Raw genomic sequence first — 18,544 nt, 5'->3', positions numbered from 1 at the left:
AACGTGGTTACAACGATGGCCAATAGAAGATATAAAATGGCCAGTTATTAAATGTTTTGTTATTAAATTCTTATTACTTACAATTACAATAAGCCGCTTAAGTCTATCGAATATCTAAATTAGAGCTTATATTATTGTATTTTCCTTAAAACTTTGACGCTTTGTGCTCCTCGTGCTTTTTCTGACTACTGTAGTTTGGCTGTCGTCTAATATTTTTGGACAGATGTCACTATGTGTGGCCGAATGAATGAATTGACTAGTAAACAAAAAAATGCATACATGGAAGTTAAAGTTATCTATTATAGTTTATACTGTGGGATAAAAAAATTTGGTTAATATGATAGGCTGATATATTAATTATAATTTACAATAAGCTATTTTAGAAGGTATAACCTAATTAAATTGTTCTTCTAATCATGTCTGTATTAAGCCCATTTGTGTACTGGGCACAGAATGAAGAGCACATATTTCTTAAAGTTGATCTTAAAGACACTAAGGTAGCAAATTTAAAATTTCAACAATATTTACAGATTATTTTAAGCTGTTCTTGTAGAATCCCTATGTAAAATGTAATGATCGCAATATAGATTTTAAAGCAAATGGTACCGGCGCCCAAGGAGTGAACAACTATAATTTCAATTTATCTTTATTTGAAAATATTCAAACAGCAGTATGTGAGGTAAAAGTGAATGATTATTCAGTTAACTTAAAAGTAACCAAAATGAAAAAGGCATGGTGGCCCAGATTGATGTCGACACCTCAGAAACCTAGTTGGTTAAAGATTGATTTTGATAAGTGGCAAACTGAAGACGATTTGTTAGATGAATTAAATGATGTGCGTCATGATTATCCTGATCTTTACAATATGCTTCAAAAACAAGAAATGGGTTACATTAGAGGTACTATTTATTTTCATTGATGATTTATTATGAATTTTAATACCCATTTGAATTTTAGAAGACTTTAAGAGGGTGTATCTATCAATTTATAATTTGTTTATGTTTGTTGGCTATATGTACATACTGAGCGTACTGTGTATGAGGTATATTAAAGATGGCCCAAACTTTTTCCCTGAAACATATGATACAATTGGAAAAGCAATGTGTTTTATACAATTACTTCAAGTACTAGAAGTGATGCATCCTTTATTTGGATATGTCAAAGGAGGAATAATGATGCCATTTATGCAAGTGGTGGGCAGACTTTTTGTGCTTTTTGCCATGGTGGAATGTGAACCAAGAATCCAAAAGATGCCAGTTGTCTTCTACTTGCTTTTAGTGTGGTCATCGATAGAAGTTATAAGGTGAATACATAATAAATTTCGTTATAAAATTAACAAAATGGTCATCTATAAATAAAAAGTGGAAGTAAAAGTTAGATTTAAAGTAAAAAAATAATATTTGATTTCAGATATCCATATTACATGACCCAATTGATCAACAAAGAACAGTATCTTTTGACATGGTTGAGGTATAGTGCTTGGATTATATTATATCCTCTTGGATTTGTATGCGAGGCTATGATTATATTTAGAAACATGATATATGTTCATTCTAGTCACAAGTGGTCAGTAACTATGCCAAATTCATTGAATTTCACATTTGATTTTCTTCTTTTCTTAAGAATCTATTTGCTTTTGGTGCTGTTTCCTGGAATATACACTTTAATGAGGCATATGTACAATGCTAGAATTAAAAAATTAGGAGGCAAGGAACCTTTCTTAAAAAATATTTCCAAGAAATTTATCTGATGTAGACCAGCCTATCTGTTTTTAAAGTTTTGTTGAACAATTAAATATATGTACATCACAAAATTCAAGTACATTTTTTTCATGGGACTTGTTTGTCATAATTGTTTAAAATTTCTCTGGTTATCCAGCCTTGATCAATTTCATTGTCTCCCAAAAAAAAACAATCATGGGAATTTTAAAACTTTATTTCTTGTATTTTAAAGCTTTATAATAAAAAAATAATTTAGATTAATAAACTATGTACAGAAGTAATTAGCAGATTAGGTACCTTATTAGTATGATTAGTGGTGTCACTTTGCATCTAAAATATATTGAGGTAGAGATCACATTTTCAAAAACCTATGAAAAGAGTGTTTTTTATATAGTTTATAATAAAGGAAGACTTAACTGGAAAATCATTGCCATCACGCATTATATGATGAGCAGTAGGGAGAGTTCATAAATATTGAGATGCATTTGTGTCTAATAAAGTTCTTAACAATTTTTTGGTAAAATACACTGTTGCAATCTTGTTTGGCATCATAGGAAAGCTTTGTTAAATAAATAATTATAATATTCATTTTTCACTTTTTACTTTTTTTTGTGTAAGAGTGCCTGTGATTAATGGAGCAAAAGCTCATTCAGCATTGAAAGTCCTAGAGGACTTCAAGAATAAACAGTAATTTTGTCTAGAATAGTTCACTTTTAAAGCAAGTTTCTGTTTATTTATTTGTTGAGTTATTATTGACTTGATTTGAATAAATAGTATTTATGTTATTTTTTCTCCTTTTGATAATTTACAAATAAGTGAATTCACTTTCAAAGTAAGAAATTATTCCAGAAAGTACTGTTTTTTTTTGCATAGGTAGATGAAATTCTTGAAACAGTGGTAGTAGGGTAAGATGTGGAAATCTATGAGACATGGTGTTTATAATTATTTTTTCAGCAAACAACACAATCCTTTAAAGAGCAAAATGTTATATGTTCACAAATCAGCCTTACTTTCATGATACAGTAGTATGGACAGTATATCTGATTTAGGCTGAAAGGTGTTTATTTCTCAGTACTATTATTCTTATGATATATCCATAGGTGTCAAATATATTTCTTTTCAACTATTGATGGTGACAATTACAGACGAGTAAAGATCTCTTCCGTACCTAATCTCATTTTTTACATAACACTTTTGAGATTCCATAAAATTTGAAATCTAGGTTAATTTGTAACAAATGTGCAATGTATTTCTAGCAAGAAACACAACTGGTTTGGAATATCTGAACGGAACTGAAGACGGGAGTAATAAAAATACTTTTTTATGCTTTCAGTCTGATTATGCCTGTTCCTTTCAAAAAAATGAGTTTGGCACTCATGATTGACACTGGTAAGAACTACCAAAGGGGTTATTAATTTGCACCAACACACTAGTTTCAAAAAGTAATTGAATTCCTATATGACAGGTTCTTTTACTGGTGCAACATATATATGACAGGTTAAAAACCCTACAAAATAAATAAAACGTTTGTCATAAATAGGCAATCGTAGATATCTAACCTAAGAATAAAACGTTAAAACAGATGTCTGATTCCCGCGCACCAACAAAGTTGGAGGCATATCTCTTGTGAGAAGTTCTAGCCATGCTAAATATAAAGGTGCGGACACAATACTTTTTCTAGGAATAGGCAAGGTAATCACTACCATAGTCGCCTCGTGGGAGTGACTTAGCAGTAATTCTCTTAACCGCATGTGACGATTCGTCTTGTCCTTTACGGCCATTAGTTCCGCGTCGCTGATGTAAACTAAGAAAATAATCGATATATAACTTATACCACGGCTTAAATATAAACTTACGCGTATCTTCAGAGTTCTGTCGAAAATTGGCTATCAAATTGGTAAAAAATGATTGTGTTCCTTCTGAAGGGGGTGATATGATATCTGGTACTATTTGCAAATCAGAGTATTCTATCCTAAATTTAGCTAACATGCTGGCCATGTTCCTGTGCTCCATTTCCAACTCTTCCCGTTTATTGGCTAATGCAAATACTCTCAACTTGCAGTTTATGAAGTTTCTTCTTGTGGTGATTATATAAGGCAAAAGCAGTGTTAAACCTATAAGAATTATATCTCAGCTCAACCAGATTGCTCTAATGCTACCAGAATTTACCTCCATCATCATACAACCACCACACGTCTATAGTGCCTGTACGTTTAGGTCTTCTTTGAAAGAACAAATTTCCTAGAACATGGTCTGATTGACCTTCCGAAGCCAAATCTGCAGCAGATTCGGTGACGGAATGTTTGCCTCTGCTGCCAATTTTGCCATCTTCCATGTTGGGAGCTACACTTACTTTGTCTTCTATGTTTGCTAAAGACTGTTCACTACCACTGCTACCTGTGAAAATTTATTTATGTAGGAAAAATAAAGTAGCTTTAGTAAGGATTATTTACCTTGGGATAATTGGCTGTATGACTGTGTTCGCAGAGTGAACCCTGGCATTTTTGAAGACACGGTATCGGAATCGTTCAAGCTTTTGTCCACATCTAGACCATCTGGAAGCCTCAATATTCCGAGTCCTAAATGTATTCCAAATGCTTCACTGAAATGGTATACACTTCACATGATGACCTTCGATTTTATTTCAAACTTACTGCAGTACTTCAAAATAATTTATCAATTCAATCCCTGGACAAGTTTGCCAATCGGTTTTGTAACCTATCAACAAAATATTCGGTTTTAACTTCCCGATTCCCGAAACACCCATTAAAGATTTAGCGCCTTCTTGCAGAGACACTCCGTCGACCTCTTGATAAAAGGCTTTCAATTTATGCGCTTTTATCCATTCGCTCGCCTTATAATTTAAAATATTTCTCGTTCTCTGGGACAGATGCTCCTACGAATTTAATTATTTCCTTTAGGTTTGAGATAATTAAAATGTTCAAACTGTGTGTGAGATAAAAATTTGTATATCGTATCTCTAAAGTTGCATATTAATATATTTTTAAAAAAACGAGTGAATTTTTTGTAATAGTTTTTATGAACCTCAAGATTTTTTTTACTTTTCTACAAAATTTTCTCTCTAAACTGCCTTGGACACAACTGGATTTGGATTTTGTATTATAGAGGGCACTAAAAAACCAATAAATATAATATGTAAAAGATATGTCCGCCGCTAGTAAATTCTTAATATATTTCAAGAACACTTTTCAAATAAATTTCGATAAATTGCCTGAATGACATTAAAAGTTATCGATACCCAGCTGCGTCCTTTAAGGGTCAGTCTCCAGGGAAATCTATATACATGCGATAGGTTGTAATTTCCTAGGCACCCTAGGGAAATGCGGTTTTCACGAACGTTGATTATATACAGTTCTGCGAAAATAATTATAGCTTGCCTACTCAGAAGCGTGCATATGAGAGGTAAGTTTCAGAGAAAGGGGCTGATTGAGGTAGTAAATTCGCTGATTTGAGAATTAAAAATAAGAAAAAAAAAGATATATTTGTATTTGTAAAAACTATTTTTTATTGTTATTTTTTTTAATAATAAAACAGAAATTAATAATAAATAATTGTATAGGTAAATTCATTAATATCACCAGTTCAATGTTTGCTCAATATCTTCCTACGAATTATTCCACTGCAACAAACTTATTTATATTAATTAATTTATTATATATATAAATAACTAAGATTTTATTAAGTTTTATATTTTTAAATATGCAAGACCGTTTAATTTTGTACGTAGCACCTGTATTAAATAAATTTAAATTTAAACTAACCAAAAATAATATCTCTGACGGCGAACATTCTATTTTTTTTTTCATAGTTTTGTGAATATTAAATAAACTATCACTGTCTATTTGTTTATTGATTATTGCTATGTTTATAACGAGTGAAGGTTCTCTGAATAGTAACCTCTAAGTAATATGTTGTAAAAAGTGTCAGTTACTGCAACTAACAATTTTTCAGTTACAATCAACCTAACACTCAAAGATTTTTTTCTTACTACTACATATTGACATAAGTTGAGATGTCCTGTTGGGTCGAACACGGTTACAAAATCCGCCTTCATCAAATGATCGTAATTTTTTTAGAAATTTCTAAGTCACTGCCATATATGAGAGGTATCTAAAAATGCAAAAATATTCAGTTTTCGCCTGAAAATATTCTTTTCTATTCCCTACTCTAAAATACCCAATTATACAGTCATAAGCTTACAGAAAGTGTCACTTTTAGAGGTCAACTTCGTTATACAAACGGATCGCGAGTCAATTAGGACATTTCCTGTACTTTAGTCACGCGGTTGGGACCGATTGGATGTTTTCGGTATTTTTTTTTGTTGTGGCATTTTTACTTTTGCCAATTCTGACCGCCACGTCACATGTCACCCAGGGAATGTATTCGTGCTGTTTTACAAAAATGTACTCAAAAATTGATAGTCGTAGAAATAATTTAGTATTCAACATTAAACTTCTTCAGTCGGTGCGGGACAGAAATGGCGTTTATCAAACTTGTAGTCGATTCAAAACTATCAAGTGCTCATGAAAACCGCATATTACCTTCTTTCTATAATGACAACCAATCAAGTTAAGAAAAGAAAAATGGGAAACATTGCTTTATACATACGGTAATTACATGCCCACATATCATTAATGAGAGGTTTTTGGTGATAATGTGTGCAAAATTAACCAGAGCTGGCCTGGAACTAGGCAAACCAACCAGAACCAAAATTTGGGGACGATAATTTTTAACATGCTCTTCGACCGACTCGAGTTGATGCACAGCTTGAAGCGCATTTTTATAAATTTGGGCTTGAGTTGTCGATCCCCAATTAACATCTAAAAATTAATTGTCACAAATGTTTGTAAATTTCGATGGTTTGCATCAGTTGTTGCTTACTTGGCTTTCTATAAGAAACGATTAGATATAGAGCTAAAATTACAGCTAGTGTAATTAAGGCAGTCCACCATGAAATCAAAAACATGACCACAACACACAGAACAGCACCTAGTAGACTCAGCCACATGTTATAATACTGCAAAATAGGCAACACACTTTAGTCATATTTAAAAAATTGGCCTTAATTTTGCAGCTTACCTTAAAAGTGGGTCTCCAGCCCACTGGCTTTGCCAATGAAGCATGGAAGGTGGAAAAGTTAATCAAGGTATAAGCCGCCAAAAAGAAATTTGAGATAAGGGGTGCGATCATATTTAGTTCCCCTATCAAAATAAATCCGATCGCAATAACGAAAGTTAGAATGTAACCCCGGATTGGTTCATTGTTGGCACCAAAACCTTTCCCAAAGAACTCTATAAATGGATATAATTTGTCTTTGCATAGTGCTTGAAATACTTTCGGGGCTGATACTAGTGAGGCTAAAGCTGAGGACAAGGTGGCTGCGAAACATCCAGCGTAAATAAGAGAACCTTCCCCAGATACTAGTTCAATAACCTAGAAGGAATTAGATTCTAACCAACATCTGTGATTACTTTAAAACTTACCTGGAAGCTATTGTGTAAACCATAGATATAAGACAAATTATCGCTTTTAGGATTAGGAAGATTCCCATTAAGATAATCATCTACATTTCCTGTTGCATCTCGAAGTACAGTACATCCGACTAATATCGCTATCACGATATAAGACATAGTAGTGATAAAAATAGCGAGCAGAGTACCCTTCGGGATGGCTTTTTGGGGATCCTATAAATGTAACGCTATTTATTTAAGAATAGAAACCTTTTCAAATGTACCTTTAAGTCTCCTGATATATTAGCACCGGCTAGTATACCTGTAGCAGCCGGGAAAAATACCGCAAAAACTTTGAAGAAATCATAACTGATATTTTCGTGGTCTCTGTAGTCTGGAAACATGTTAGTCCAAATCACAGTTTCTGAAAGCCAACTATTAGCAAAATTGGATTACCTACAATGTAGCCAAGTTACCGTTAAACCCCACAAAGCCTTTGGCTCGTTTTTCGTCGTTCCGCGGTCCCATAAAACATCCTATTAGAAAATCAAAAATGGCGACCAATAGTATAACAAGTAAAACCAATTGAGCCTAGAAGCAATTTATATTGTGTTGTTAAATAAATAAGTTGTGTTATATACAGACTGTTTCAAAATTCAGTACCTAGATCTATAGACATGTTTGTAAAGTTAAAATAGAACTGTTTTCTATAAAAGTGAAGATCTTTTGAAGCGCTATGGGTTACGTTTTAGTGCTTAAAGTTTCCATGCCGATTGATTATTAAAATGTACAGGGAGATTATTTTTGAGGTGGGACGCCCTCTTTTCTTCCATTGATTTTTTTACAAAATGAGTAGCAGCCGTATCTGCTGCCACCCTTGTGGAGAAAAAAATTGAAATCTTTTGATCTACGTTAATTTTAATTTTTTTTACGGAACAATTGGAAAAAGGGCATTTTGGTTTCATTTCATTCATTAGTGATATATATATATATATATATATATATATATATATATATATATATATATATATATATATATATATATATATATATATATATATATATATATATATATATATATATATATATATATATATATATATATATATATATATATATATATATATATATATATATATATATATATATATATATATATATATATATATATATATATATATATATATATATATATATATATATATATATATATATATATATATATATATTTCAAATCATTAGTGATATTTCGTATTATTGGAAAGTCGATTTATGTGCAATCGTTAATTTGAATTGCTTACAAAAGGAAGTTGAGTAGGTACTTTTACACGTTTCTTTACACACGGGATTTCTGCAAAATGGGATGCCCTATCCTTTACGGGCAATGTAATTAGATACAGTGTGGATTAGGAGAACGGGTCCAATCGCTTGGTCCCTCTCGTATTGCAATCCGCTATTTTTATGGGCGAACAGAACATAGTTTATATTGCAGAATTAAATATTAAGGCGTTCCAAATCTTTAAGCCCAGTAAACACGATCCAATTTCCACATGTATTTTTCGATGTAAATAAATAGTGTAACGTGTCTCCTATCAAATTGCAATATTTGACAGATAAAATTACCAACTATTTTTTTCAAAATTTGTGAGTGAAAATTGACCCAACGTCTTTGATTTCATAAAGTTATAATAATGTAAAAATAAAAAAAGTAGAAAGAGTGTTCAAGAAGCAAATGTAGAACCTTGCGATGTAGTTTTTGATAGTAGCTCCTAGAGATATAAGAAGCCCTGTCTATGCTGATAATACAGGAACTTATGAAGCAATTAAAAAAAAAGAGGAGGTTCATTCACATGCACATGCGATTTAAACCAAAGACCTTGCTGCATATATATGGCCTATATAAACGCTTATTCCTTCATCGCAAGTCTAGTGATTGCAGGTAAATTTTTCCCCCTAATATTATATAAAAAATGCGAAGTTAAAGTTTGTTTTAAAAAACTGTATTTTAAATTAGGCTTTAAATGTACGAGAACTGAATATGAATTAGTTTTAAAGAATACCAAAAATTAATATAATTCATAATAATAATATAATTAATTCAATGCACTTCAAACAAACATCCTCATTGTTGCTTGTTGATTGTTGTTTGATTTTTGCATAAACTTTAACAATCCACTTAAAACGACCGAACATTAAAAACGATGTAATATTAAGTGTCCAAAGTTAAAAATTCCTGCCACACCAAAAAATCGCCAGTTAATCTGTTATCTGTACATTTACATGTAAACATTGCATTCTGTCTACTGGGTTTAAGAAACACTCTTGCAACGCGTACGACACCCTGAGAAGTGAATTGTATCGCAGAAACAGGAAGGCATTAACAACACCTTTGATAGAAAACATGCCAAAAACTTTTATTTTTTAGGTTTGCTTTAAGGGAACTTGTAATTTAGATAAACAACGAATTGGCAACGTTTTTAGCTCATAATTTTTTTCCACTACGATGGCAGAGATGAATAATATTAGTACACACTGTAAAGTTCCTAAACAAAACCGAAAACTCATTTTTTATTTTAGAATCTACCGGCGCACCGCATTAAATTTCATAAAAAGTAACGTATGCTTCAATTTTGATCTAAATACCTAAAAACTTGCAAGAGCTTAAAGCAAGTGTGGTACTAAACAAAAATTCTTATTTCAACTTAAAAAATACGTCCCTAAAATCTGAGCACTGAATTTTGAAACACCCTATGGATTGCTTATTGTAAAATCGGCCGTATTATAATACGTATAGACTTTTTAATATGAATAGAAAATACTATTACCTCAAAAGCCTCGGCGTAATAATAATACTGATTTTACAATACAATATACGTACTTTAGCTTCCCACTCCATGCCAAAAACAACAATACCGGTCAAAACAACCAAAGTAATGCATCCAATAATTCGGACATCATTAATACCACCATCAACTATGGGCCGCCTAATCAAGTCTTGTAGAGATTCGCAGAAACCAACGACGTACATTGCGCAGGCCACCGCATTGGCCAGTGAGAATATCAAACCTATGGATCCGCCAAACTCTGGACCCAAGCTTCTAGATATCATGTAATAAGTTCCGCCTAAACATTTGGAATACGTAAGTAATTTAGGCACTCATAAAAAGGCAATAATTACCCCCTTTTATTACTCCGTTTGTGCTTATCGCAGACATTGACAAAGCTGTTATAGATGTAACTATTGTGGTTGTTAATATTAATAATATTGCCAAGCCTAAAATTGATTATGGTGAAATGGTTAAATATCGCGACATCCTTAGGGACCGCTGTATATATTAGTTTCTGAGTTGAGCTTCATACCAATTCCAGTCTGAGCTACCACCCAAGATAATCTGAGGAAGAGCATAACGCCCCAAATGTTCAAAAGACATCGCACCAGCACGCCCTGGATCCATCCAAATTTAATTTGACGTTCAGTTGTAATTATGCTGCCAGTTTGTTCATTTTTTGACGCCACTTCCTAAATTTATAGATAAAGTAGAGCTCACAAATTTCTTTTTCTATTTTTAAATTGCAAATCATAAAAAAAACTGGACCGTTTATTAACGAATTTATTGGAAAACAATTTTCTGGACTATGCAAAAATGGGTTTAAAGTCAAGACAATAATAAAAAAATATGTTTTTATACATTTTTCTCTAAAAATATCTTTCTTAATAATTAGCGTCGATACGATACACCAATGTCTTCTTGATAATTTAGTACTGTTTTGAAATATACAAATCAATACAAGAAAAAACCGTCGCAACTTTTGAAGTGGTGGACATTTTTGGAGATAATTAGCTAATTCTCAGTCGATGTACTCGGCAAATTTTAATTTCATTTGCATTTCCAAAGCCCTATAAATTTCTTGAGTGTAAAGGGAAAATTGTGATGACTCTTTCACATGGTATTTAAAAATTAAATAATTCAATGAACTTATAAGAATTATAATAATTATTTTCGTTTTGTTTAAATTCAAAATAAACAACATTTTAAAAACGTTCATCGGAACACAACAACATTATGGGATGGATATTTTTTAGTTTAGTTTAGTAACTTTGATAGTATTTTTTTCTCAACCGGTACTGGGAACATTTCTAGAAAGTGCCTTCTTCCTGCCACCAGACATTGATAAAGCAGAATCCTTTGAAACACCACCACAAACAAGAGCGGAAGACCCATTTTATATGTTCTTGTTAAATTAGATATCGTAGCTTAGACTTAGTAAATACCATATGAATATTGAAACTCACCTTGCCTAAAGTTGCGCTGTGAAGTTCCTCCAATGTTGGTCTGTTCGTGGCTTGAATCGACGTAACATTTCTATAATTGTCAATGCGGGGAAGAGCTTCTCTCGTAAGCCGTCTAAGAAAGTCACACTTTAATTTAACTCATCTTGAAGTGTAAAAACATCAGGTTTCTTTTTGGCGTCACCCTTTCACCATCTAGATCGTACATACCTTAAACTTTTGCTGTGATAATCCACATTCAACCTGGTTGTGTCACTGGTTGCGATATCGTCGTCTTCGCTATCATTTTCTTGATCCGGGTCAGTAGATCTTCCGTAATGGTCGTTAGTGCTTTCGGTTCTAACTCTGTTGACTTGAAAGCGCGTTCTTTTTTCCACAGACGGTTCCAACTCCTCAAGTTCCAGTGGTTCATCGGTGGCCATCATGGCTGGAAAATATCAGCAAAGAGTTGATCCAATTTCAATAACGACGTTAAAAGTGAGGCAAATATGGGAGCCAAATTTTCGGTAACAGATAATACTTTTTTGCAGGGAAAGGAATCTTGATATTTGTATTCTTGAGCCATCACATTAATGAATTAAAAAAAAATACGATGGACAAAATATTTCCTCGCGTATAACGCCTACGCTTCAGGGACGCTAAATTAATCGTGTAATTAATTGAACAATAGGAGCGTGATGCATAGAAAAATGCAGGAATTAACAATTAACCTCTATCAATGGTGGCCCATACCTTTAATGAGTCATAGCGTGGCGCTCGACTAGTATCTACAGTGCAGGGAAAACGCCCTCCATTGTGACATTTCGAAAAACAATCTAAGAGACAAGATTTTTTTTTTTTCAGTTTCGATATCGTATTTGATTGTTGTAACAGGAATGACTTAAAGTGGCATCAAAGCGAACACAATTCAACGCGAGATTTTGATTCAGATTTTATTTCTCTGTCCTCAATCAGAATCAAGCATACATAGAAGAGATAATAATTACGAAGACAAAATCGGCAAGAAACCAGGCCACAACTAGAAAAGTTCGGCATGGAAATTGTCATTTAATTTTTTACCGAAATCATATAATAATTATCAAGAACGGTAAGGATTTTTTATGGTCAATCCATGACAATAGTTTTGGGGAGGAGCGAGACGTTTTATGTGCCTGTATGTTTTATTAAATCAAGAATAGCAAAATCTGTCCACGAGAAACACGAAATTAACGCCGATATGTACCTATCACCATGCCGTTTTAAAGGCAGTTTAAAGTTCAAGCAGATGTAAAATTTCCATACAAAATCTTACTTTTAAAACACCCTGTATGCTTTACCTAAAATATATTAATATAAGTTTGCACGCTCTGAAAACAATTCATTCTTTGTTAAACAATGAACTTATAAATATCAAAACCTGAACAGAATTCCACCACCAACCAACCAACCACCAGATACTTCTGCTCATCCTCTATATGATGTAGTTAAATATATGGAGGGTTGAGAAAGGAGATCGTTGATCCGCCCAATTTAGCCTATGGAACTGTATTTAAATTAGGGTAACTCTATCTAAGTTTGTCTATTGCTCTAAAATTTGCAATATAAAATAAAATCAGCACTCTTTTTTTTAATATGCGCGTAATTCTCGACTACAAATTTAACTAAAAAACACAATGATAGACATCAGAATAGCAAAGTATGTCACAGGGATGTTTTATATAGAAAGCTTTACAGAGAGAAACTTCTTTAGTTTCTTTAAGTCCCTAGGAAAAAGTTCACTTTATGGTAACATTTTTGTTATTGCAAATAATCTATAGTTTTCATACATTTTCATACGGTCTACAAAAATAATGTGACGGAAAATTTTTAAAAATTTCCAATTTAGAAATAGTGATTGTTTATTATTATAAAAAAATAAATTACTATCAATGTAAGACATGATTTTGATATAAAATAAATGTTTAAACTTTAATATAAACGCACTATATTGATCAAATATTTTTTATAGGCACAATATTTTACCTCTATAGTTCAAATACACCTCAGAATCTTTATTGTTCATTATTTAAAAAATGCTTGTATTTTAACATAAAGATGTATTTCAACTTCTTATTTATTAATTTGATAGGAGTATCCCTAGAAACTGAACGTCAAATAACACATTTTTAAAAGAAATACAGCGTGCCATTCATTTAACAGATTGCAAACTATAGACTATCAATATATCAAAACTTTTAGCCCTTAACAATTATTGTACTCTTATTATTACGCATTGAATAACAAAACAAAACAAAAAATACAAAAGCTACAGGGTGAACCGTTTAATATTCAGAATAAATTTGCCTTGGTTCCCGCTCAACCGCGAAACATGTAGCCCTTAAAAGTTATCGAGTGTTGCACTCTTGTATGAACCGTTATTTTTAACTTGGAAATATATTATAAAGAAGTTATAATTCACAAAGTCTATTTGACTTACCTGACGAAAGCGTATCAATAAAAATTACGTTGCCTTTAGGCGTGTATGTGAAAATGCTTATACCGACGTTCGAACGAGATAACTAAAAATATATAAATATTTCCACGTGTTCGAAGAATTTTACGGTAGCTTTTTAGAACACCCGGCAAGTCTGTCCTCAATCGCCGATTTTAATCCTAACCGTCAACCCATCAGAGAGGCTATACAAGCGTTACAAAACAATTTTTCTTTCCGATAGGGCGGGTAGAAGGAACTCCGAACGTGTCTTTCATCGTGAATGTGTGGGGCGAACGGAGGTTTATATTCCGGTCGTACTGGGTGCAAAACTACTAAAGTTCAGACCACATATTGTCCGGGACAGCTGTTGAATTTCGTTTGAATATTTATGGATAGCGCGCGCAGTTTGCTTTCGTAGACTACCGTATATGTAGGTGCGTACAAGGCGAAAAATACCTAGTACTAACGTGATTGAAATTAATCAAATTTGGTAGTGACATTATTCCTAAGATTGTATTAAGCGCTATAATGACACAGTCAAGCGAAGGTTTACCTAAAATGACCTGATTATCTTGAAGTGGGGTATTAAAATGCCAGCCCAGCCATTAATTCGCACACCTTATCGTCATTTTCATTACAAAGGCAACACGTACTGGTTACCTGTGAATTTTACTACAAAAATATTTAGTGTTGCCGTACCCACGGCAGGTATTATGCTCCACTACTTTCTTTTATTCATTTATACAGCTATCCGTATTAAAAAGGATAAAGACCGCTCGGCACCAGAGGCGGCGATTAAAACCAATATGATGTAAAAGTTTACACATTCCGGACTTCCGTTTCTCGAGTTGGGTGTTGTCGTAGTAACTATATGGCGCCTTTTGAAAAGTTTGAATTCTACTTAAATAAACAAAGTAATTTTTTTTAATTAATTAATAAATTTAAAAATTTTAGACATAACACAGATAAAATTGATGGAATTCAGAAATTTTCTCAAAAATCATCGATTAATCACGAACTAAGGAATAATGTGCAATGTTTTTTAAATAAAAATAGAGAGTATCTAGACGCAACAAAATCCATGTAAATTTTATTCCTTTTTGGTCGGTGCGGTTTCACTCAGTGATATGATATTTGGGTGGCTTAATATAAGCCAAACTTGCAACTTTTCGACACCATATGTTCCATGGATGTACTTTGAGTGGAAACAACGGTAACTTTTAAATTTTAGATGGCACACCCTAATTTTTTTTATTTGCATTGCATGTCAACTTTTTTACCATAATAAAGTTTCTACTCGCATATGAGCTGGTCGAGAGCTTTTTCAACATTTTCCGTATATCACAAGCATATGAACTTTTTCTCCATTTTTAAGTTGATTTGTTTTTCACAATAATCGAAATCAATGCAAATTATCACAACCAAAATTTTCTTTTCATAAAATTGTATTTACTGATCTGGTTTTTTGTTTCCTTTGGGGTTATTTTTGAATGGTTTTTAGAAACGTTGGTTTGTACTTAATTAAAAAGAACTAGGTTATCCCAAGAAAAAATATTGGGTCATTACAATAAATGCTATTTGCCATTAGTAAAGAAAACTTTCATTTAAAACTTTACCTATTACAGAAAAGATTATAGCGTGTGTGCAGTATTTAAAATTCAAAATTGAATGTCGTTTCCACTCCTTGGACTTGTCTCAAAAAATTGCACGTTTGACATATCGTAAGCCACCCAAATTTATAAATCCCTGGGTTGAACTGTTTGGGAGTAGTTATAGAGAGTTCTTGTATCACCCGGTATATTAGGCCTAATATATGCTCGCATCACAATCAAATTTGCCCGGAAAAATTAATTATTTTAAACTTGTGGCTATATGGCTCACACGTGGATATTTTCCGGAATAGTCAATAATAAATCGAAAATATTCCCCAAATGTGTAATTAGGTGAAATAATGGCGAATCACAGATTTTACGCCATGGGTTTTGTGAATTGAGTTTGAATTAACTTTATTTTCAATGTTTTTCAATAAACATTTTTTATTGCTGAAAATTTTACCGTTAGTATATTAGAACAAAGATCTATTAAATTACGTTATCAGTATTTACAAAAGCAACTTTTTAATAGAGTAAAAGGATCTAAAATAATAAACTTAGGTCATAAAAATGTACGCCATTTAGTACGAACGAATTAGGTGATAAAGGGTGTTAATTATATAATGTAACTTATTTACTTTAATTAAGGAATGAATCCTTAATTAATTTAAAGTCAGAAATGTATTTTAGTTATACTGTTTACAAGACTTCTGCAAGTTCGACTCAGCAAAAACAGACGCAAAGCTTTTTACAACGCATATAATAACTTGTGGAAAAAAAATACATAATCCCAATACTAGAAACGAGAGAATAAAAGGTATACAGGTGTTCTCTAAAACTAATTTCTTCGCAATTCTCTTACATTTAGGGCTAATTTAGGATACACATTGAAATACAGGTTCTTTAAACAAAAAATTTTTATTGATTTATAAGAGTTCTTGACTTTTCGTACTTATATTTTGCAATACCTGGAGGTTGTTGTCCATTGCCATTTTTTACAATTTTAAGCTTAGAAGGCAAAATTTTCAAGTGCAATTACTAGACTTGCGATGAACGAATGAGCGTTCTCTCGATTGGCGGTTCTGCAGTTGCTTCTTGAACACTTTTTTTACTTATACTTACTTTTAAGAATCACCTTTCGTGATTTCAACTTTATTTATATTAAAATAAATAAGAACTAAAAGTTCAGATTTTCACGGAATTATATATTATGATATGACAATTGTTTCGACAACACCGTGTCTTTATTAAATGTAATATTTACAAACTACCTGCCACTATATATACCGAGAAATGACCACAAAACCTTAATTAATGTTGTTGCGAGAATTTAAGTTCAATAAAGGAGAGGTATTTAAATCTAATTTATCGTTAAGCAATACATTTGAATGTCTCATTTTGTTAACCTCCATGGCTTCCAATAAATTTAATTTTCTACTTTTTGTGGCTGTGTGTAATATATCAAAATTGTCGTCAAAAATGTGTTTTTCCGTGTTTAAGTGTGTAGCATAATTAGAATCTAATGCGTTTCTTGAAGGATCTACCTGTTTGTCCAATATAAATTTTAGGACAAGAAACACATTTCAACCTGTATACACCTGATTTTTGGGATTTTGGACATTTCGATTTATTGTTTTTTAAATATTTTCCTATTGTGTTGTTAGTTCTGAAAGCTATTTTTAAACCACATTTTGACAAATGTTTTGAAACTTTTTCGCTAGGTTCTCCTATGTATGTAATTGTTTTAAATTGTTCGTGTTCTGTATTTGTTTTCGGATAAATAGAGTTTACTGTATGTCTGTATTTGTTTTTTATTTATAATTTTATCTATAATGGACGGATTGTAGCCGTTGTTCAGTGCTATTTGTTTAATGATATTAAGTTATTTGTTCTAATTTTCTGTTGAGAGTGGAGTATTAAGAAGTCTGTGTATAAAAGAGTTAAATGCAGCCATTTTGTGTGTATAAGGGTGATTTGACCTGTTATGTATGACTGTGTCCGTGTGTGAAGGTTTATGATAAATTGAAAAATCTAATTTGTTTTGCGCTTTCGTAATAGTTAAGTCTAAAAAATTAATAGAGTTATCCTGTTCAATCTCGATAGTAAATTTTGTACGATTATGTATTGAGTTAATGTAATTTAAAAAAGAATTCAATTTGTCTGTCCGTTTCAACAAAGCAAGCAAAGACATCGTCCACATATCTATACCACCATAAAAAACTTTTACTTAAAGGATGTTCTAGTATGATATTTTCCAAATTATCCATAAAAATCTCGGCTAACAAAGGACTAAGTGGGTTTCCCATAATCAAACCTTCTTTAGAGATATAAATCTGTCCATTAAATTCAAAATAATTTTGGTCTAAAGATACTGTTAAGCAATCTAATAAGTCTTGTCTCACCAATGGGTTAACCTGTTTCCGAGTTAGGGTAAAATCTACTAAATTTATCATATCCATTGGTGGAATACTGGGAGATAAGTTTTGTACATCAAAAGACAATAGTGTTGCGTTAGAAGGGATTTTGATATCTTTAATTTTGTTGATTAATTCAAAAGAATATTTTATTCCAAATTTTGGTTTAAAATCTGTGTGGAGCTTTAAAATATTTACTAATTTTGTAGAGAGTTTAACTGCTGGAGATGTTACATAAGACACCACTGGTCTTCTAATGGGCATATCTTGTTTATGTAATTTAACTAAAGAATATAATTTAGGCGGTTGTGGATTCATAATTGTTAAAAAATATTTGTCTTTGTCACTAAATAGTGTGGAGTTAGTAATTACTTCTGTGACTTGTCTTTGATATAACTCTGTAGGATCGTGTTTGATACTGGTTTAATATTTTTTAACAATTATGAATCCACAACCGCCGAAATTATATTCTTTAGTTAAATCACATAAACAAGATATGCCCATTAGACCAGTCGTTTCTTATGTAACTGCTCCAGCAGTTAAACTCTCTACAAAATTAGTAAATATTTTAAAGCTCCACACAGATTTTAAACCAAAATTTGC

General features: G+C 32.1%; 2 protein-coding genes across 4 annotated transcripts; one reads left to right on the top strand and one right to left on the bottom strand.

The window, feature by feature from the left end:
- The first annotated feature begins 272 nt into the window (after window positions 1-272).
- LOC132700502 (very-long-chain (3R)-3-hydroxyacyl-CoA dehydratase) lies at window positions 273-2,309 on the top strand. 2 transcript variants are annotated; one of them, XM_060667863.1, is made up of 5 exons: window positions 273-497; window positions 554-679; window positions 731-899; window positions 958-1,303; window positions 1,411-2,309. In XM_060667863.1, exons 1-5 carry the CDS (start codon window positions 417-419, stop codon window positions 1,748-1,750), a joined length of 1,062 nt encoding a protein of 353 aa, XP_060523846.1. In that variant the 5' UTR covers window positions 273-416; the 3' UTR covers window positions 1,751-2,309. The 2 variants fall into 2 exon arrangements, with proteins under 2 accessions (XP_060523846.1, XP_060523845.1); XM_060667862.1 differs by having other exon boundaries at window positions 276-497; window positions 554-899.
- Window positions 2,310-2,453: 144 nt separating this feature from the next.
- Window positions 2,454-14,636, bottom strand: LOC132700501 (bumetanide-sensitive sodium-(potassium)-chloride cotransporter). Of its 2 annotated transcripts, none has more exons than XM_060667861.1 (17): window positions 14,489-14,636; window positions 11,694-11,910; window positions 11,487-11,598; window positions 10,553-10,712; window positions 10,371-10,466; window positions 10,071-10,315; window positions 7,669-7,783; window positions 7,477-7,616; window positions 7,226-7,426; window positions 6,822-7,175; window positions 6,624-6,759; window positions 6,351-6,562; window positions 4,376-4,617; window positions 4,175-4,323; window positions 3,891-4,118; window positions 3,578-3,835; window positions 2,454-3,525 (listed from the first exon to the last, which is right to left on the bottom strand). In XM_060667861.1, exons 2-17 carry the CDS (start codon window positions 11,906-11,908, stop codon window positions 3,281-3,283), a joined length of 3,108 nt encoding a protein of 1,035 aa, XP_060523844.1. In that variant the 5' UTR covers window positions 11,909-11,910; window positions 14,489-14,636; the 3' UTR covers window positions 2,454-3,280. The 2 variants fall into 2 exon arrangements, with proteins under 2 accessions (XP_060523844.1, XP_060523843.1); XM_060667860.1 differs by lacking the exon at window positions 14,489-14,636 and adding an exon at window positions 13,939-14,306.
- Between the last annotated feature and the right edge of the window lie 3,908 nt (window positions 14,637-18,544).

The sequence above is a fragment of the Cylas formicarius genome, unplaced genomic scaffold (assembly GCF_029955315.1).
Source record: "Cylas formicarius isolate icCylForm1 unplaced genomic scaffold, icCylForm1.1 PGA_scaffold_4__25_contigs__length_36172078, whole genome shotgun sequence".
NCBI classification, from domain to species: domain Eukaryota; kingdom Metazoa; phylum Arthropoda; class Insecta; order Coleoptera; family Brentidae; genus Cylas; species Cylas formicarius.
This window is presented reverse-complemented; position numbering and strand designations above follow the sequence as displayed.